The sequence below is a fragment of the Maylandia zebra genome, linkage group LG3 (genome assembly GCF_041146795.1).
Source record: "Maylandia zebra isolate NMK-2024a linkage group LG3, Mzebra_GT3a, whole genome shotgun sequence".
In the NCBI taxonomy this organism is placed as follows: Eukaryota; Metazoa; Chordata; class Actinopteri; order Cichliformes; family Cichlidae; genus Maylandia; species Maylandia zebra.
Window position 1 is genome coordinate 24,216,441 of NC_135169.1, and position 21,332 is coordinate 24,237,772.

At 41.4% G+C, this 21,332-nt stretch overlaps 1 protein-coding gene across 3 annotated transcripts; it reads right to left on the reverse strand.

The window, feature by feature from the left end:
• Positions 1-797: 797 nt before the first annotated feature.
• LOC112429910 (E3 ubiquitin-protein ligase TRIM21) lies at positions 798-20,655 on the reverse strand. 3 transcript variants are annotated; one of them, XM_076881217.1, is made up of 17 exons: positions 19,661-20,655; positions 19,507-19,579; positions 17,273-17,433; positions 13,693-13,837; positions 13,295-13,529; positions 12,462-12,682; positions 12,278-12,382; positions 11,420-11,515; positions 9,294-9,527; positions 8,316-8,463; positions 6,718-6,765; positions 6,472-6,498; positions 6,322-6,386; positions 6,046-6,156; positions 5,703-5,821; positions 1,403-1,499; positions 798-1,229 (listed from the first exon to the last, which is right to left on the reverse strand). In XM_076881217.1, the coding sequence occupies exons 4-17, from the start codon at positions 13,831-13,833 to the stop codon at positions 1,077-1,079; spliced, it is 1,800 nt and encodes a 599-aa protein (XP_076737332.1). In that variant the 5' UTR covers positions 13,834-13,837; positions 17,273-17,433; positions 19,507-19,579; positions 19,661-20,655; the 3' UTR covers positions 798-1,076. The 3 variants fall into 3 exon arrangements, with proteins under 3 accessions (XP_076737332.1, XP_076737341.1, XP_076737334.1); XM_076881226.1 differs by lacking the exon at positions 17,273-17,433; XM_076881219.1 differs by having other exon boundaries at positions 19,507-20,655.
• Between the last annotated feature and the right edge of the window lie 677 nt (positions 20,656-21,332).

The window sequence follows — 21,332 nt, forward strand, 5'->3', positions numbered from 1 at the left end:
GTGGTAGACAAACAGAAGAAGACGGCCGTAGTGATCGATGTAGCGGTTCCGAATGACAGCAATATCAGGAAGAAGGAACACGAGAAGCTGGAGAAATACCAAGGGCTCAGAGAAGAGCTCGAGAGGATGTGGAGGGTGAAGGTAACGGTGGTCCCCGTGGTAATAGGAGCACTAGGTGCGGTGACTCCCAAGCTAGGCGAGTGGCTCCAGCAGATCCCGGGAATAACATCGGAGATCTCTGTCCAGAAGAGCGCAGTCCTGGGAACAGCTAAGATACTGCGCAGGACCCTCAAGCTCCCAGGCCTCTGGTAGAAGACCTGAGCTTGAAGGATAAACCGCCCGCAGGGGCGTGCTGGGTGTTTTTTATATATATATATATATATGTATTTGTCTGTTTGTTTTGGTTGTTTTTTTATTTTTTGCCCTTTATCACCGTTCCTCTTCCCCGCTGTTTTTCTTTCCCTACCTCTCTTTCTTTCTCCTTATTTCCCACAGTCATGCCTGTCCCGTGTGTAGCAAGTGAAAATAAAATAAACAATAAAAACAAAGGTGAATCAAATAGACCAATACAGCAAGGTCCATTTGGTAAAGTTAAGAATAAAAAACAAAAATTAAAATGAAAAGAAACCTCCAATTTCAGATATTTGAGGTTATTCTGAAAATAATGATACCAAACAAGGCAAGAAAAACTGTTTTAAAGGTGAAATATAGAGGTAAAATCAAAAGTAGTCAAAAACAGTCATTTATACCCTGGACCCCAGAGGGGCAAAGCATGTTAGCTACCACTCACCGCTTGTTTGCAGGCTTTATTAAATGGAAAACTTCCACAATACATCCAAATGTAAGATATTTGTTTAATAGATTATCAGTTTCAAAATACATAAAAACATTTAACCTGTATGCATAAACTATTCAGTCTGACAACTGCGAGGTTTAAATCAATAGGGAATATTTATAGATATATACACAATTGGGGGAAAAACTGACTAAGCTTATATGTATGGAGAGCACATAAGTGCAAAGGCAGGAAAATAAAACTGAGAGGAAGAAATACAATATTATGCAACTTTTAGGTGTCACTCGGTCATCTTCACTGGCGTGATGATCAGTGGTAAATCGTTCCTTCCTGACTTGTTGGTGCAGGGGCTGAAGAAAGGGTAGAGGGTCTCATTGAAAATGTCATTAAAAGTATAGATGTGCATCTTAGCATCAACATTGTAGAAAGACACCTGCAAAGAAGAGAAACACACCTAAAGTAAAATTACATAAACAAGACAATAGTGAAAATATCTATATTTATAATATTTATCTATATGTAGCTAAATAAGTTTAAATTAAAGGGGGACTCAATTTGCCCATTCTTTATGAGACAGGTAAATTCCAATCATGTACACCTGCGCACCTGTCCATTTTCAAAGTCCACAAATATCCCGATCTTATGAAGTACAAGGTTCACTGGGACATCTGTGTAGGGTTGAGAACGAAAGCCAAACTTATTCCTGTGGGGAGAAATGACAAAGGGAAAGGAAATTAAAGATGAAAAATTTCTTCTAACATCAGTAGGTCTGATTTCATTTTAATCTGCATTATTGCAAAAGCATGGCATTTTCATGCATTTTTAAGGAACTTAAAAAAGTAAGACAACTATCAGGTAAAAGGGAAAAATTAAACAACTGAAAACATTCTTTGTGGGGGATTGCTAAAAAGACCAGCTTTTAAATCCAACATTTACATGTCATTGCTTTATTTTTACATTCAGCAAATGCTGGGAAACAGCATCAATCTGGAGTGTTTCTGTCCTTTTCATTAATACAAGTACAATGTTATGTCTCACAGTTCTGTTTGGTCTTCATCCTCTGCTAATTGAATTTTCTGTCTCATTATTGGCTAAATGTGAATGTATGCAAAGACGACACAAGAGTTCCCGTAGCTCTTCTGGGAGCTAGAGTCAACTAGAAAATGTCTTCTTGAGTGAGTCCTCTATGAAGAGGAGCCTTTCCTTGTTGTCAGTGGTCGCGGCTGCTACAGAGTGCTGGCAGCCTCATTTCCCTCGGCCTTAAAACTGCAAGGCGGCCATGCTGCAACGCCAAAACACTGATGGTAAAATCACAGTGATCCCACCCACCATCAATGCGTCGGTTGCCCCCGGGAAAATCGTGGGGGTCACGGGAGATCCCGTCAGAACTATCGTCTGGATACCAAAGCTCCTAATAGCCAGGAGAATGTGATCCATTTCTTCAGTGAGTGAGCGGTAATCCTGCTAGGCCAGAGACAGGGAGTTGGCGAGGCCAGCTTGCACTGGAGCCAGCAACTGTTGGAGGAATATGTAAGTGAAGATGAATCCGTCATCATCCATTCCTAGCAAGGATAGCATACGTTCCATGAGCTTGAGAGGCCATCATCCAGGCCAGAGAGAGAGAGAGGAGTTTCTCAGCCCACTCTTCAACAGAGAGGGGGTAGCGAATGAGTGGTGTCATTCCCTTGGGTGGGGGGGATCCCGGAGGAAGGTCATCACATGACCCTCAGCAGATCGAGTAAGGCCACCACATGATGGTATTTCGTTTCGTTGGCTGAAACAGCCAAAAAAAAGAAAACTCAGCTTCAACGTGCACAAACCATGAAGGAGGTGGTGAAGCCAAAAATCCGGCAGCTTAAAAGCCACAGCAAAAGTTGAAACATACAGCTCAGCTATCACTTCCAAAATAAGTGAAGACAGAAAACCAAACAGCCATGGTGTTTGTAGGGTTACTGAAGTAGGGTTAACATGGTGGCTAGCTACACTGCTATCGTTAGCATATTTAAACACTGTGAAGCTGGACGCCGAACGCTAACTTTTTTCCACTTGATAAAAGTTAACGTGAGGGTTCCCGAAGGTTCGGGACAAATGCAATCGCATGGCAAGATGCTGTAAACAGACCAAACTTTAGTCAGGAGAACAACTGAGATAATCCATCTACAGTACGAGGTTAGTCACTGCTGCATGGGCTGGTGTAGCCCAGTGGAATTGAGGTTCCACAGTTCTTCTTTTTCCTGTTCTGTCTAATCTATTTTTATAATTCTATATTTTATAATTCACTATAGTTTATTTGCTCTTCTTTGCCAAACCTATTCTCTATTGTCTCAAATCTGTCTATCAAATTTATTTTGCCATCCTTTCACCTTATTGGCTTAAACCATACATTCTTGCATGTGATTGGTTAGGAGAAGTAGATCCTGCCTCCTCATGCTTACTGAAGGACATTCCAAGTGCAGTGTAGATGAGGCTACAGTGAAAGGCTAAAACAAACAATCCCTGATTAATGAGGAAAAATACTTTCTGTAGTGGAAAAAAATAACAGCCTGTAACCAGTATTTGGTTCAGGAGGAGCAGAACGGAATCCCCTAGAAAACCGGAGGTTGTTTATACGGAAATTATAGTACTTCCGACCGTCTTGATGAGTGTTGTAAAAGTTAGCATTGCTAGCTGATGTAGCGAGCATGGTGCCTTCTTCCCAAGTCTATCGGTGTGTGGGTAAGTTGGGTAGGCACTGATGAAGTTTTCAAAACAGTGTTTGGAGGATTAATATTAAATAATATTAATAAAAATTATTAATAAAAATTTGTTTTATGTCCAAGTTAACCATGTGATAGTCCTGCCTAAGCCAATGCTCTTTATTCCACTTTTATTCCTCTTTATTTGCATGCAAATGTTACTGCTGCTGCTGCAGGCAATGTGTAAAATGTGATTGAAGTCCCTTAGCTGGATATGGAGTATTACACAAATATTCTCCCCTGGCTTCTTCCCACAGTCCAAAGACATGCAGTTAGTGGGGATAGGTTAATTGATCAATTTAAATAACCCGTAGGCGTGAATGTGGGTGTCTGTCTCTGTGTGTTAGCCCTACAACAAACTGGCGACCTGTCCAGGGTGTCCCCCGCCTCTCGCCCTATGACAGCTGGGATAGGCTCCAGCGCCTATCCCATATAAAAATATGGTTTTGTACATGGAAAATTTGTTTAGAAATAAATGCTGATTAAAACTATATTGTAAGGTGAGTACAAGTCAGAAAAACTTGATAACTTTCTAGTTAAAGATAATGAGACTCCATAAAAAATAATTAAGACTTAATCAGTTCTTTCATTTCCAAAAAGAAAAGTCCACTGTTATGTGTTTTTCAGTGCTATACTATTTTATTAGTTCAATGGTTTATTTTCATTTTGTATAAGGATTGAAATGATGCAATGTCCATATGGTTAACATACTTGAATACACAAATATGTGTGTGAGCTCAATTCCAAAGCTGTATGTAATAAAGGTTTTTATTGTCATGCAGACTGGGTTTTTTTCCCCCTTCCATCCCATTTGTGGTTGTTCATGGATTTCAGATGTTGGAACTCTCCTCTGAGAGGAGATGTCGAACCATCCCAGGCCCTAGAATTTGTCTGCCGCAATGATCGTCCTTAGTTGATTTGAAGATTCGCGGTTTGGTAGAACACGCCCAGACCACATAACAGTGCTGACAGTAGAAAAAGACCTGAGGGTGCACCCACTAAATCTTCTTTTCTGATTTTTTTTCTCATCTTCTTCTCCAAGAAAAAGCGAGCTTGACTTGACTTATTCTTCTGACTCTTGACTTGAGACTTTGTATCACTGACACCCATGTGGAGACTCAGAGACCCTTAACAGTAATTTTATGACTGAGATTGTTTAAGTTATAAATTGTTTTGCCAGCTATAGTTGTGTCTATGTTGCAGTGCTATCATTTGTGGGATAATACAGCGTTCTCCTCAACTCACCTGCCTCCTGTAAACCATTCTCCCTTTAACACTACCTCACAAACCTAGAACTGGTCCACCAGAGGGTACATAGAAGCTCTGGTTAAACTGGGCTATAGTTACATTGTAAGGTTTTCAAACTGAGCTTTAAAATGAACAGTGATAATAAAAACTGAGAGAGGCTAACAGTGATCACTGGCTGTTTTTAGGGGGCTGTTCAGATTAAATAGAACAAGATACAAAGCATTAAAACATGTTAAAAACACAACAGCCTTAATAAACGCAAAGTAGTTTGGACCCAGAAGCAGGATTCATCAGGTCATCATTTAAAGATTGGATATACCACCTACTGTGAATGTTTTAATGGAGTACAGTTGTTATTATTGTCACGTGTCACAGCCAGTTTATGACCGTTAAAATAAATAAAATTCATATAAGAAATAAAATTGCCTTGTGTAAACTGTATATGGTGTTAAATAGGTCTATACTACAGTACTGCGCTGGACAATATGTTGCGGTCATAATTAAATGGAAGTGACTAAGTGACGATTTATCCACAAATACTGTTTAGCTTCTCTCAGACCTATATTGAAACTAAAAATATATATACAGACTGCAAATGGAGACCATTCACCTTCAAAGTGGAAGTTGTACCATATGAAACATGTTGACTGTAGCTCTGAGGTACAACTTTTACTTTGAAGGTGAACCTTCTCCCTTTCCAGTTTGTGTCACACCATAATGTTGTATTACCACAAGTAGTTAACCACATACTTGCAGAAACACACGAAAATCTGCAAGCAATTGTGGCAATCTTCTAGCAACCAAAGTGACAACAAGCAGCATGCTTCTGGGAACCACCGCCAACCATTTGGGAAATAAGCATTTTTCCTTCAGCTACAACGGCCAATAATTTGGAGAACTCTTCAACAATGTGTTTAACTCACTTGTCTCTTAAACTGAGGAACCAGAATCCATTGTCTGGGGTGTATTCAATCTTCCCCTTCCTGCTGACGGAATACTTGACCACACCCAGGTCCCAGTCAGTCTTCCCTGTCACGTCCACCTTTTCAAACCAAACAAACCACAATCCTTCACTCAAATAGTGAAACGCATGTAAGTCTGAAGAAGCCAAGATGTTTGGCCAACATTTGTTTATTTAGCACACAATTGTATCTTGTAATGAAAGCAGTATGGAATCAAGTTTAATCAACAATAAAGAACTGAATTATAATATATGAGCAATGATTTTCAAGACTTTTGACTCTTGGAAAGGGCAAACCCTCATACCTCCCAATAATGTTTTCCAGAAGAGATTGGCTCCCTCCCTATAACACAGACAACTTTTTCAAACCTCTCTGGGTTGTCTGGCACCAGTTGGTGTCGATCTCCACACCTCACCTGCAGAAATATACAATTTATAATTACAGCTCATTTCATGGAGATTTTACATCTTCTTTTTCTACTGTTCTCTATTTATGCTAAAAGAGAGGCTCCGAGACAAGAGGACACAGGAAGTCATTTCAGCATGATTGTAATGGTCTAGTAACTGAACAGGAGCCTCACACTTTTCAGGTCTGATGACAGCACCAGTCTTGGATGGGCGGTACTGGAGTCCAGAGTTACATCCACTGTGTTGAAAGAAGATGTAAAGAACTTCATTTTCTGTTGGTAATTCTGCTTTCATTAATTTTAGCTTGGATGAATGTCACTTACGTGCATATTCGTGTATTCCCTTTATCCCTGCAGACAAACAAAATTATATATATATATATATATATATATATATATATATATATATATATATATATATATATATTATTAACAAAATACAGTGCTGCTGTTAAAACTCACCAGATACATTTGGATCTTAATTATCAACAAGGTTAAAGTGGATGAAGTTGTATACAGTATAACCGTTAAAAGAGCACTTGTTAAGGTGGAGAGGACATGTACACTCACTGGGCTGTGATCGAGAAGGACTGGGATCCAGTGTTTGTGCAGGAAAACCTGAACAGAAACAAGACAACAGGTGTAAGGAGCTAACATGAACCTTACTGTTTGGTCTGGTAATCCAGCAGAAATAGAAGTAACAGCTAATACAAACCTGCACCACCGGGGGGGGGGGGGGGGGGGGGGGGGGGGGTATTTCATTGCTTAATGATTGTATCTGTAGTACTGTCTGGCTTGAACACTTAAAAATACTTTAAAAAATTCCTCTAGTGGCAATTTATAGCCTGCTCCAGAAAGACAGTCATTGATAGTTTAATGGTTTCTCCCAAGAACTTTATGGTGTGTGAATATATTTTATAATTCATCCATCTGAAAACTTATAAGGCTTAGAGTTGAGGGCATACTCTTGAGAGGGCTGCTAGGCCTAAACTTCTGTGTTGATGAGGAATTATTGGACAAATAACAGGTTTATTGTGTTTATTGACTAGACATGCAAAGCACAGTGCATGGGCACCCATTGGGGCATGCTCATGCCACAGTGTAATGTGCATTTGTGCAATGAAGAGACAGGGAATCACAGGAAGTAGTGACATATAGTACACAAGAAGACCATGAATAGCCAATAAAAAACAATTGCATAGTACATGCAAATTAGTGAAAAAGCTCAATACAGGTTTTGGAGCCATTTGCTGAATCTCCACGCTGCTTTCTACGTGAAAGATCTCTTAAAGTAGAGTTTTTTTCACTTGCGTGTTTTTAATAAGATTATCTGACTGATTATCTTCTAGCTGGTGCCTTTTGGGTCATCACAGCGGATCATCTGCCACCACCTCACCCTACCCCTAGCATTCTCTTCTATTATACTCACACTAACCAACTTCACTACATCCATGAATCTTCTCTTAGGGGATATTCTTCCTCATCCCTATCAGCTTCATCTTCAATATCCTTTATTCAGTAAACCCACCATCCACCCACCTCCTCTTCAAATGTGCAAACTATCTCAGCCTTGCCTCTCTGGGCTTGTCTAGATCCTAGATTGTAGATTGCACTTAATCTACTCATTTTTAATTCTGTTCATGCCCAATAAAAATCTTAACATCTTCAATTACCCCTGACACTTGTCTTCACCCACTTCACCCTACCTGCACTCTCTTCCACACCTCTCTTGTCCAATGTCTGTTGAATATACCCCGATGTGTGGTATGGGTCATAAAAAGTTTGTGTCTGCATTTTGGTGATCAGAATTATAGTATTCTATTGTTCTCCTACTTAGCACTAATTAACATATGGGTATCTGTGCATTACACTGGTACAGTTTATGGATGCAGCTTATTACCCAGACCAGCATTAGCTGAGTATTTAGCATTTCACTTGCAGCTACAGAAAAACACAAAAGCATCAGCCAAGAAATTTATTTAAAGTTTCTTTTTTATATAACAGCCAGACTCTGTTATCTATCGCCTAAATGTGTTTTGAGAGTTGTTGGGTTTTTTTGCTCCGTATGTTGAGTCTGAACTAATTAAAAATTCCCTGTTCTCGCAGATTTTGTGTCTTCTTTGTATATTATATGTGTAAACCAGCTGAATGCTTTTCATTACACTGACCTTTTTCTGTGATATTCTTCAGCTCTTTGGCAAACTTCTCCACCTGAGCTAATATAGACATGTAAATGGACTCTGTCCCCAGGTCAGAATTCACCGACACTTTGTACCAGTCTTTGGTAGGTGGAGGGCTGGACAGAATTGGGAACGTCTAGGGAGCAGGTGGAAAGAAATGTTAGAAATTTTTTCCTGTCAGTATTTACCAAAATGCCAACTCTTCCTACAGGATCAGGAGTTGAGCATCAAAGCTTATCAGACATTAAGTCACCGTCACGTTGCCAAGCAACCACCTAATAATAGACTAAAATGTTCCTTACACAACAAACGGGCACTTATGTGCTCTTATAAAAGCTTACAAAAGCTTTGTGTCACTCATTTGATGTCAGTGACATATAATTTGGCAAATATTGAATATAATCATTTTTGAAATCTCCAATCTGTGAAGTGTACATTACATCTCTTTTCACCCTAACTTATCAAGTCAAGTTTACTTTATTTAGAAACTATATGAGTAGTTTAATGTTTGCTTCAGTAAAAGTATAAATATACTTAAGGTAATAGGATTTCAATCCACGTGAATTTGACCTTAAACAGATTGTTGTCACATGCATGTTATGTATATGTATAGGTAAACCAAAAGCCATACAAGTATACACCCATATAGTATATCTTTTACTATATTCTAGATAAACAAATCATGCATATTAATTTTTCACTATATACTTAATGGGCCTGGCCAGTGTCTGACCAATGAGTGCATTAGTATGCCTTAATGATACATGCAAATGCATTTTGATGTATAAGAACATTTTGTCAGTTCTGTGGTTATCTGCTATTTATTTGTATAAATAACATTTACCACCTCTACTTTTTTACTTTCCTCAGTCTGATTCAGTATGTCAGTTTGCCAACAGCACAAAACAAATAGTATTGGAACATGGGCGTGTACTAGCATCTTCACATTCATCCTTAAATTCTTACTTTCACACAGTATAAATGATCATCTGATTGGGCAAGCTTGGAAAGCTCGCTTTGTCTCTTCTTTAGTTGTTCGATCTCCTGTTCCAGCTGCCTTGTCATGGATTCAGCATGGCGCTGTGCCACCTTCCGGCTGATCTCCATCGCCTCCACCAGCTCTGCCTGGGAACGTTCAATGAAACAAACCAAACTCGAGAATAGAGAAACGCTGCCCGCCGTCTCTCGGTCCACTGCCAGCTGGAAAGTTAGACAGAGTGATATGAGATACATGATTGTTTAATTTGTTTTGGTTTAAAATATATATTAATCTCCCCTGTAAATAAAAATTCTCACATCACATGGAAATATGCAGCATCTGTGAATTGCAGCTCAGATTTCAAATGTAAGGAACCTAAATTTTGCTACAACTAAAAATCTAAGAACATGTGCAAAATGTCTAGAAATCCTAAAATGCAAGGTAAAAAGTTAGAAACATAAAATCTTTACCAAAGTTTGAATAATGTAATTAAAACTTGAGAGTGTTTCATAAATGATTTTGTTGTTTAGAAAAACATAATGTTGGAAAAATATATATATATTTTTAACTTAAAATGTAATATGTGGATTTGGTAATCAGATATAAATTGTAGATCAGGGAAATACACCTGCACTTTTATGTAAAATTGGCTATAGATATTGTTTAATAAGCTCCCAACATGTAGAAATACATAATTTAAGTTTGAAAAATTCAATTCAATTTTATTTATACAACAACAGTCGCCTCAAGGTGCATTATATTGTAAGGTATTGTTAGGGTCCCTGGGTCGTTGACCCAGTGTTTTTGTGTTTTTGGTTCTTTGATTTTGTTATTTCATTATATTCTAGCTTTGCTTTATGGGTTTTAGGATCATTCTTAGTTTAGGTTCTCTGGGTGGGGTTGGTTAGAGCTTTAGTGTTCTGGTTTTCTGTCTGTGTTCCTTAGTTGCTGTCTCCCCTGTCTGCTGTATCCCCACATCCAGTCAGTGTCTGTGTCTGTCCTGGTCCCACGTCTCTGTTCCCTCTGTTGTAGTGCTTGCATGTGAGTCTGTGTCTTTTGTTCAGTCTGTGTTTTGGGTTTCCTGTTTTACTTTGAAAGTCCATGTCTCATGTTAATGTGTTTGGTTTTGCTTCTCCTTTGTCTTGTTAGGCCTGATTTGCCCCAGCTGTGTTTCCCTCCTGTTGCCCATTCCCTGATTGCTCCCTCTATGTATTTAAGCCCTGTGTTTCAGTTTGTCAGTGTCGCTATCTACCGTTTATTTTGCTGTGTGTTTTGTCAGTCCACCGGTGTTAGTGTATTTGATTTTTTTCCCAGTTATGTTATGTTTGAGTTCAGCATTAAAGCTGTTTTGGTTTAAGTTTGTCTCTGGAGTCTGCACCTTGGGTCCTATTCCTGTCCGCACACAGCCGTCACACAACAGGTATACCCTACAATATTACACAGAAAAACCCCAATAATTATATGACCCCCTATGAGCAAGCACTTTGGCAACAGTGGGAAGGAAAAACTCCCTTTTAACAGGATGAAACCTCTGGCAGAACCAGGGTCAGGGAAGGGCAGCCATCAGGTGCGAACATAAAAAGGGAAATTGAAATAGAAATTGTTTAACACCGCGGTCCCCAATCCCCAGGCCACGACCAGTACTGGTCCATGAGTCATTTGGTACGGGCCGCGGGAGTTGAGGCTGTGAAATTTATGGTATTCAGGGTTTTTATCATTAACTCGGTTTCCCTGGGTCTTTTCCCATGTTGTAGTTGTGAGTCTAATATTGAAAGAAATGTTACCATAGTGACCAGAGAGCATTAAGGGGCAGAAAGGAGGACGTTTACTCTCAATGTTGTTGGCGCATTTCAGGAGGACGCTGCTAATAAAGTTACACAAATACACACTGAATTCGCTAAATAGCACAGTTTTTGTCTTGGTCGTATAATTTTATTTTTTTGCATTGATCCTTGACACCTTAAAGGCCGGTCCGTGAAAATATTGTGTGACGTTAAACCAGTGCAAAAAAGGTTGGGGACTGCTGGTTTAACAAAAACCTTGAAGTGATATGAGGATTTACAGGTTTTACCATGCACCTGTGGTCTTACACAAGAATGTGTTTGTGTTTTACCTCCAGCTCTGTCACTGACATATTTATCTCTTCGATCTTGTTGATTCTCTCGATAATCATGTCCTGGATTGTCCGCTCTGACACAGTCAGCAGTGTCTAAAATACACAAACATTCATGTTACACAGTACTGACTTCACTTGACCTTCAGCCTATTGGTGTTCTGAAACAGACGTGGGGAACAAGGGTGGATCTGTTTGTGATAATGTATGTCAGACAGTAGTCAATGAGCATATCTTACAAAATACCTCCTTCTGGAAACAAATAATCACTACATAACTTCATATTATATGCAGCATGACCTGAAACCAAATGTTTAAAAATGATATATTGAATAGAAACAGTGTAGAGCAAGGGTAAGCAACTCCAGGCCTCGAGGGCCGGTGTCCTGCAGGTTTTAGATCTCACCCTGGTTCAACACACATGAATCAAATGATTAGTTCATTACCAGGCCTCTAGAGAACTTCAAGACATGTTGAGGAGGTAATTTAACCAATTAAATTAGATGTGTTGGATCAAGGACAGATCTAAAACCTGCAGGACACTGAGGCCTGGAGTTGCCCACCCCTGCTGTCGAGGAACATAGATTCTATGTATTTGACTCATTTTCTGTTATCAAACTGCTCCACTGTCTAAGAATTTAGGCTCAGATGTTAAATCATTTTTAACAGATTTTTTTTAAAAAATGGTCTAGTTCGTTCATGCCAGAACTTCATACTATCACGTCAGTTATCACCTTTTTTAGCAATTCTTTGTTACTCCAATAAAAAACATTATTCTGTTTTTTTTTAACATGGAAACTTCCCTAACCTAATCCATCTGTCCTTTGTATCTATCTTTTTCTGTTTTAATTTTCAAACCTTGGTTTCCATCCATTCGGTTTCAACGGTCACTGTGTCATGGTCTGGATGATCCTCCATCTCGCATTCAGGACAAATGCACACCTGGTCACTCCTACAGAAAATCTGAAGCCCATTGCATATGATTTTTATTTGGTCTTCTTTAAGGACTTCATTCAACAGGTGCAGAAGGTGAACGTTTTACCAATATTGGCCTGTTGTGGATCTCACAAAGAGGGACATTGTGGCTCATCTCAGTCCCACTCAGCGTGTACCTCCTCCTCCGGGTATGTGGTCGGTGGGAAACCTTAGGACCTGCCACATAGGTTTCATTCAATGCATCACTGAAACTGTGGTTTGGCACTGAGGATGCTCGTGAGTCCTTGACTGGAGGAAAGGACGTTGAGATTGAGTCACTTTCCAAGCCTGAAGATGAAAAAAATATCAGGGATTTTCAGGTTAGTCAGTCGCTTTAGTGAAAAGTCAAATATCTATTTGGATACACAATGCTGACATTTTGTAGAGCCATTCATTGACCCTAGATCTTTGTTCAAGTACAGTTGTGGTCAGAGGTTTACATACACTCATCATGGGCATGAATCACATGTTAACATTCTGCTAATCATGATTTCTTTGAACTGCTGTTTTTTTCTGGATGGAATAATTATTCAGCATTCATCTTTCGTAATCCACAAAAGGTGAAAGTACACATTCAATTTAATTAAATGTAATTCAATTCAATTCAGATTTATTCATACAGAGCCAATTCGGAACAACAGTCGCCTCAAGGTGCTTTATATTGTAAGGTAGTTACTGTTTGGCAACAGTGGGAAGGAAAAACTCCCTTGTAACAGGAAGAAACCTCTGTCAGTAGTCTTGTATAAGTTTGCTGTTGTGCAACATAATTATGACAGGACAGTCATTTACCAAGTACTCTGAATTGCCTACTCTGAAATCTGAGAACTCCTCCAGATTGTACTTGAGCTTTGAAAAGTACTCTATAAATTATTACAGACGGAAACACAGAAGTTTTCTTACTCCGAGAAAAGGTCTGGTGAGTCTTTCGCACAGGGTGACACAGCTTTTTCTTCAGTTCATCAAATAAATGGCTTGACGGGCTTCCATGCCCTCCAGTTCCCTTTCTTCCACTCTTATTCTTTACTACTCCATTTTTCATAGATTTATACTGGTCAGTGATCTCTCGTAGTGTTCTGTTAATCTGGAGGTCTGGTCGCTTTTCAAAGCTCTTTTTACACAGAGGACACTTGAAAACCTGGAAGGAAAGATGGAAATAAGATATAAGTAAAGATGGAAACAATAGAAACAAAAAGGACATCAGCAGGAATGACGAAAATATGTTAAATAACTTCTCTGAACGTCAACAGAAAGTAAGGGAATGAAAAAGCTGAAAATGAAGGAAATCAAAAAAATAAGACCTTAGCTCCATTCCAGTATTTGGTGATGCATTGCATGCAGAAGCTATGTCCACATGGTGTGGATGCAGGGTTGGTGAATACATCAAGGCATATGGAGCACTGGAACTGTTCTTCACATAAAAAACTGTCATATAGAGACATCTTTCTGGAAGCAAAAGAGAGATGCAAACAATCTTTAGGAGAGTTTCAACATATGGATGATAACATTTGTGATTTTAAGCAACATAAACCACATAACTAATTTGGTTTATGTTGGTTTGGTTTATTTCAGTGACTAAGCAGTCACTGGAGAAGGTTACAGCTTCTCCAGTGTGATGATTTGGCAAATTTACTGCTGTATGCTCTCAATCGTATTGGTGGCATAAATAATAAAGGATGGGATAATGGTGCACCTTACATGGTATTTCATCTGGCTGTTCACACAAGTAAACTTGATGCACTTCGTCAAAGGTTTCACTTGTCTTTTACACAAAAGGTGTCCTTTGGCATTTGTACTCTGACAAACCACGTCAAGGCATGTCAGAGGAACAGATCTGTCACTCCCAGCTGTCACTTGTCTTTCAACTTTGGAATAAAAAACTGCTGGATTATAGTAAAATCATAAAAGCTGATCAAATGTAGCTCCCGATCCTTTAATCCAATTTAACCGAGGTATTGCTTACAGTGTAGTGAAATAAAACCTTCACAGATTGTCATGTGCGTAAACAGAAAAACATCAATTCTGACGGAGTATACTGCCCCCTACTGGCTCAAGTATTTGTTATTCCCCAGCTTTAAGCTTTAATTCCTCTCTTCACTCAAAACATGTTAAACTAAAGCGTTCTAAATATCCAGCTGTCAAGTTTTTTTCTACATGTGTCACTTTCTGATTGAATATGTAATTGTGTGTGTGATACTTTTACTATCACACTTGACCTTTGAAACACTTTTGCTCATAATCAAGCTCATCATGTTATCTTAGGTGATAACCTTCTGTCTCAGGTAGCTGCTGGGAGGACTTCTCACTAACCACTGATAACAACTTCATTAAGACTTTCTTCAGAGAACAACTGAGGCTTCTGTAACGTAGCTTTTGTCCCGCAACTGTGCTCAGTCCCTGAAAACACAAAATTGTCTTATTGTGTCATATGCTCTGATCAGCGTGTCGGGTTGAATTTATCACTAGGTGATGCTAGTTGTACTTTGGGTGTTTGGTGTGTTTTAATGTGAGTGCTGTTTGACTTTTTTAAACAAGTGAAACCCAAGAGAGGAGCAAAGAGTCATGAAGCAGTTATCTAACAAGCTATTTATTTATTATGAGAATCAATGCATAGAAGTCATGTTTAAATTTAGTGTATCAAATGTCTAGCAACAAAATAACAGGGTTAAGATGGTAAATGGCCTGTATTTATATAGCGCTTTACTAGTCCCTAAGGACCCCAAAGCGCTTTACATATCCAGCCATCCACCCATTCACACACACACATTCACACACTGCTGATGGCAGCTACATTGTAGCCACAGCCACCCTGGGGCGCACTGACAGAGGCGAGGCTGCCGGACACTGGCGCCACCGGGCCCTCTGACCACCACCAGTAGGCAACGGGTGAAGTGTCTTGCCCAAGGACACAACGACCGAGACTGTCCAAGCCAGGGCTCGAACTGGTAACCTTCCGATTACAAGGCGAACTCCCTCACACATATCTCTCTTTGATGACTAAAATCTGAACAGTATGGTCAGAAGATTTCAGGAATGAAGTTGATCGAGATTTTGTTCAGAACCCACAGGTACAGGTTTATCTTTATACAGGTAACATTTGAGCAGACTCATGTTGGGCAACACATTTCACAAATACTTCTGAAAGTTGATTTTCACGGGAAGCCATGCATAATTCTGTCTCATGTGTAAACTTCTCATGCTAGCCTATCCTGTTTCAGAGTTTTATGGGGCTGGACAGTATTGTTATTGTTCTGCAGTTAAATCCCAGGATGGTTCATCTGTCTGTCCCACAGCTACTACATGCAGGTCAGGTATTTGTTTTGTGAGGGAGGGAAATACATGCACAAGTGTGAAATCCTGCAGGTTAAAGAGAGCTAGTTATTTGTCAAAAGAAACTAGTACCATTGTCAAATATTCGATTTTTTTGCTTGAGTCATCAACCATGAGTTGAATCGTGCTCAATTCATGAGCATTGAGATAATGATTTACTACTAGAAATTGTTATATGAGCAAGGAAAGATGCAGATTACAGGCTCCATTTAGGACAAAAATCAAAAGCTTAAAAAAATCCTCTTAGCACGTTTCCTAGATAAACATATAACTAACTTTCCTAATTTTGGCATTAAAACATTTGTCAGGGGTTCTTATGGAAGAGGGAACAAAAGAGGAATTATATCCAAAATTAAAAAACAGTGTGTTCATCATCTTGGTTTGCAGCCAAGAGATGATTACAAAGCACAATTATCATGATTATGCTCAATCTTTAACTTCCATTAAGAAGGTCATACCCACAAAGCAGCTGAAGTAAACAACATTACAGCCATAATATGACTCAGCTAAAATTCTAAAATCCACAGAATAAACCACTAAAGTGCCCACAAATATGTGGAGCATGTTTGGTGTTCTGGTAGCTGCAAAACCATTGCAAAATGTTATCTCACTGCTTGAAAATTATCCTTGGAGATGGGATGGTTGGGGTTTGGAGATCTAAGAATTCTTCAACTTTTCTGTGGTTTATATGATCCAAATCCAAATCGAATTTATTTATAAACTACATTTAAAAACAGAAAGTTTGCCCAAAGTGCTGTACAGAAAAACAAAAACAAGACAAAAAACAAACGATAAGACCACTCACATTCAAACACGTACATAAAATAAAACAAAGACACATCAACATCAACTCACACTGGTCCAAAAAAGAAGTGTGTCCAAAAGAGACTTAAAAACTGCCTATTATTTACAGGCAATGCATTCCAAAGTTTGGGAACCACAATTGAAAAAGCTTCTTCTCCTCTAAGCTTCAGCCTAGTTTTTGGGACAACCAAAGGCAGCTGATCTGTGGGCCTGCGAGGGAAGTACATCAGAATAGTATGGAGAAGCAAGACCATTTAAGCATTTATAAGTCAACATTAGGACTTTGAAATTAATTCTATGATAAACAGGAAGCCAGTTAAAGGAGGGAATGAAAGGTGAGATATTTCCATGCCTGTGTGCCAGTTAAGAGACTGGCAGCAGCATTTTGTACAAGCTGAAGATGTGAGAGGGATGCTTGGCTGACTCCAGCATAAAGTGCATTGCAATAGTCAAGCCGAGTTGAGATAAGGCATGTATTATTTTCTCAAAGTCATGCCCTGACAAAATTGGCTTAAGCTTTGCCTTAATTGGAAAAAGCTTTTTTGCAACTCAGAACTGATTTGTTTACTAAATTTAAAATCCAAATCCATTACGGCTCCAAGATTCGTTACATGCTGTTTGATGAGTGACCCAAACTATTACATTTTACTCCTAAATCTCACTAATCAACATATGCCAGAAAAACAACAAGCACAGCCTCGTATTACAAGAAATACACAAAATAATAACTAAAGGAAAATGTGATACCTTAATGCAGGTAAGGTGGACAGCACAGAAATCCAGAGATGTCCCACCTTGGCCGCTCACACTCTCAATTATGAGGTGTCTCGGTGTGTGTACGTGCATAAGTAGTGTGTTCGAGAAAGTACAGCCACGCCCTCTCATAGTTCTCTGTAAATGTGGCAGGACTGGTTAAGATAGTGAAAAAAGAAAAACTAGGTCAGAGGACGTCAGATCTTATAACTGCATATGTTTATAGTAACACTCCTTTTATTAAGCATCAATGAAAATAGCTGCACATAGATCAGCCTGTGAGACTGTATCACATATCATAAGTATTATGAATTACTGATTATAAGTAAAGCAAATTTGTGATATAGGATTATTTTGAGATTTTGTGATATAGGGTGTGTTCTTTGTTTTTTGCCATTGTGTGTGATAGAACCGCTCTGAGCGTTAAATCTGGCCTTTATCAGATGTAAGGTCCTCATCTGGTGCACATCTGAGCTGTTCTCAGCATGCTTGCTATTTTAAGATCACTCCACAGAAATCTTGCAATGGCTGCTGGATCTCCTTGAGGGTGTCAAAATGGTGATCCTTTACCAGAGGTGTGATTATGTTTTGTATAACTCTTTTAAAATGGATTAAGATCTATAAACTTCAGCATAATTTTTAAGTGTTGCACATGACCAGTACATTTTCATATCATTTGGTTGTGCTAAAACACTACACTACAGCAGGCTGTTTAATCATCCTCTCCATTAAGAATATTTTGTTGTTGAGGTTTTTAAGGCAAGTAACTTCTAACCATGTCACATTAGCTTAATACTACTACTACCACCACCACCACCAACAACGATGATAACACATTTTTATATATAGGTGCCTTTCAAAACCTCAAGGTCACCTGAGATTAGTACAGCAATTTAAAAAAAATACACAACTAAATGAGAAACTAGTAAAATCAGATAACAAAAGCATAAAATATGTTCAAAATAAAAGGAGACTAAGGCCAGTTGTCCACTATTTTTGGTGTGTGACTATTATGGTGAGAATGTCGGATAAAGCAACTAAGGCACCAGTTACATTTTTTTGAGTAAACTTATAAAACTCCTAGTGAGGGAGGCTGTCATTTACTTTTCCATTGAATTACGAAATTAATGCAAACTTCAGAGAAACCTCTATGCAGTTCATCATATCACTGTTTTTATGTAACATTTCACAAGCTTGTCATTCCTTTCTGCCGAGAAACAATTACACCGAGAGAAAGATAAGTACACTCTGACAGTGTGCACCCAAATAAGATGTTGCGAAACAGTAGTTTTAACCTTCATAACCAATTCCCAGAAAAACAAAACAAACAAGTTTAAATTCAAAAAGCAAAGAAAATGTGTCTTCGTAGCATAATGGTTTGTACATTTTCCTTAAAAGAGGAGGAGCCCTACATTGTTCCCGGGAGGAGGTACAAATCGCTTTTTCAGAACTAAACATGCTGAGGCAAAGGTTAAACATTCCATTATATTTATACAGTACCAAATCACAAGAACAGCCTTCTCAAGGTGCTTTACACTTTAAGGTAAAGTTCCTACACTAATATGTAAAATACTCTCTATTTTAAATTGACAAGTACAGCAAACAATTGACTGAGTCTTCTGTGTGAGAACCACAAAGAAAGACTTAGCAGTGTCAGCCAAGTCACTGAAACTACAGTCCCGTTTAATTCTCTTTTAATTATTTTTTCCAGCAAGACTGTTTTTATCAATTCATTTCATTTAAAATTTATCATAAAATGATTAGCCTTCTGATACTTTACATGGATTGATGGGCACATATAGCATTAACCCATGTAGGTTGTCAGTAGCTAGATAACACACGACTCAGTACTTTCTAAACTTTGGAATTGTGTATTCAGGTAGATATTCGCAACAAATAAATATAAGAATCAGTCAATACCAAGAAATATTCACAAACAAATACCTTGGAATTGTTTTTGGACTACCTTACATGGATGGATGTGCTTTGATACTCATAAGTGTTTTTCTTTTCCTTTTCTTTACCGTGAACCATATAGACGATATAACATCGGTTCAGTTTCCAGTATTTAATAATCATCTGTACAATCAGAACTTTCAATCATGGACATTCCACAGTGTCACGTCTTTGTTACTTCTTGGTAAAAAGCATAGCAGTACCAACTGGCAACTGAACGCCTACATCGTTAGCATTTTTGCTGAGCTTATTCACTCATTACAAGAATGAACCTGTTGACTGTGCTCTCTGCTCCCGTGTCTGCACTCCCGGTGCTCGCTGCTCCTTAAGCCTTCCACGCTCCTCCTGCGGGAAACAATAGCGGCAGCAGTCAGGACACTGAACAATGGCAGGCATACACTACACGACCAAAACTGGGTAACTAACGTGGAGTCCCAAGCAATGATCCCGCGTCGGTGGGAGCTCCAAGACTCTCTTAAGTAGCTCCCCCGATGAGGCCTGATCAGCAGCAGGTGTGTGGCTTCGGGTGTGGCCAGTCCCCTTGCAGGGCCACACCCTCCAGGCCTGACGCCGCCTATAAACAAGTGCTCAGCCACCCACACACACACACACACACACACACACACACACACACAGAGAGAAGGGGAAGCAACACCAAAATACACAACAATAACACAGGTCCATGACTGCCCAGGGGTCCTGGGTCGCCCAGTCCCAGGACCCTGACAGTACCCCCCCTCTAAGGGTCGGCACCCGACGACCCAAAAACACAAACCAAAAACAGTACAACCAACCCAGGGCGGGCGGCGGGAGGTCCAGGACGGAGGGCCAGAACAAAAACGAGCAACAACCACCACAGAAACAACCCCCCCAAGGTCACAGTCCCAAAATCCGACCGCGCATCCGGCAGCGGAGCAAAAAAGAAAAAACGCCACAAAACAGTCTCAGGCGGCCCATCAACACAACAGTTCAGGAGTTCACAAGAGTTCAGGGGGCCTACCTCGATTCCAATGGCGGCGACGTTGCAGCTCCGGCAGACGGCCACGGGTCCGGCAGCAGCAGAAAAACAGTTCTGGGGGCCTGCCACTGCTCCAGTGGCGGCGGCACTGCTGCCCCTCCGGTGGCGAGCCCCGGGCCCAGTAGCGGCGGCGCTGCTCCCCAGGCGGCCTGCCCGGGCTCCAGTGGCGGTAGCGGCGCTGCTGCTCCTCCGGCGGCCTGCCCCGTGTCCGACGGCGGCGGCGCTGCTCCCCAGGCGGCCTGCCCGGGATCCAGTGGCGGCGGCGTCGCAGCTCCGGCGGGCGGCCACGGGTCCGGTGGCGGCGGCGTCGCAGCTCCGGCGGGCGGCCACGGGTCCGGTGGCGGCGGCGTCGCAGCTCCCGCCTCAGCACAACCCACGATTCCCGATATGGCGGCCGGGCTGCTGGACGTGGCGGCGCGGCCGGGCTGCTGGACGTGGCGGCGCGGCCGGGCTGCTGGACGTGGCGGCGCGGCCGGGCTGCTGGACGTGGCGGCGCGGCCGGGCTGCTGGACGTGGCGGCGCGGCCGGGCTGCTGGACGTGGCGGCGCGGCCGGGCTGCTGGACGTGGCGGCGCGGCCGGGCTGCTGGACGTGGCGGCGCGGCCGGGCTGCTGGACGTGGCGGCGCGGCCGGGCTGCTGGACGTGGCGGCGCGGCCGGGCTGCTGGACGTGGCGGCGCGGCCGGGCTGCTGGACGTGGCGGCGCGGCCGGGCTGCTGGACGTGGCGGCGCGGCCGGGCTGCTGGACGTGGCGGCGCGGCCGGGCTGCTGGACGTGGCGGCGCGGCCGGGCTGCTGGACGTGGCGGCGCGGCCGGGCTGCTGGACGTGGCGGCGCGGCCGGGCTGCTGGACGTGGCGGCGCGGCCGGGCTGCTGGACGTGGCGGCGCGGCCGGGCTGCTGGACGTGGCGGCCCCTCCGGCACGCCGACCTCCAGCTCTGGCTCCGCGGATCCCTCCGGACCTCCGAGCTCCTCCGGTGGCAGCGCGGGCTCACCAGGCTCGCTGAGCTCCCCTGCCGGCAACGCCGGTCCCTCCGGCTCGTTGAGGTTCGCCAGTAGCGGTGCGGGGTCCTCAGTGGGTGG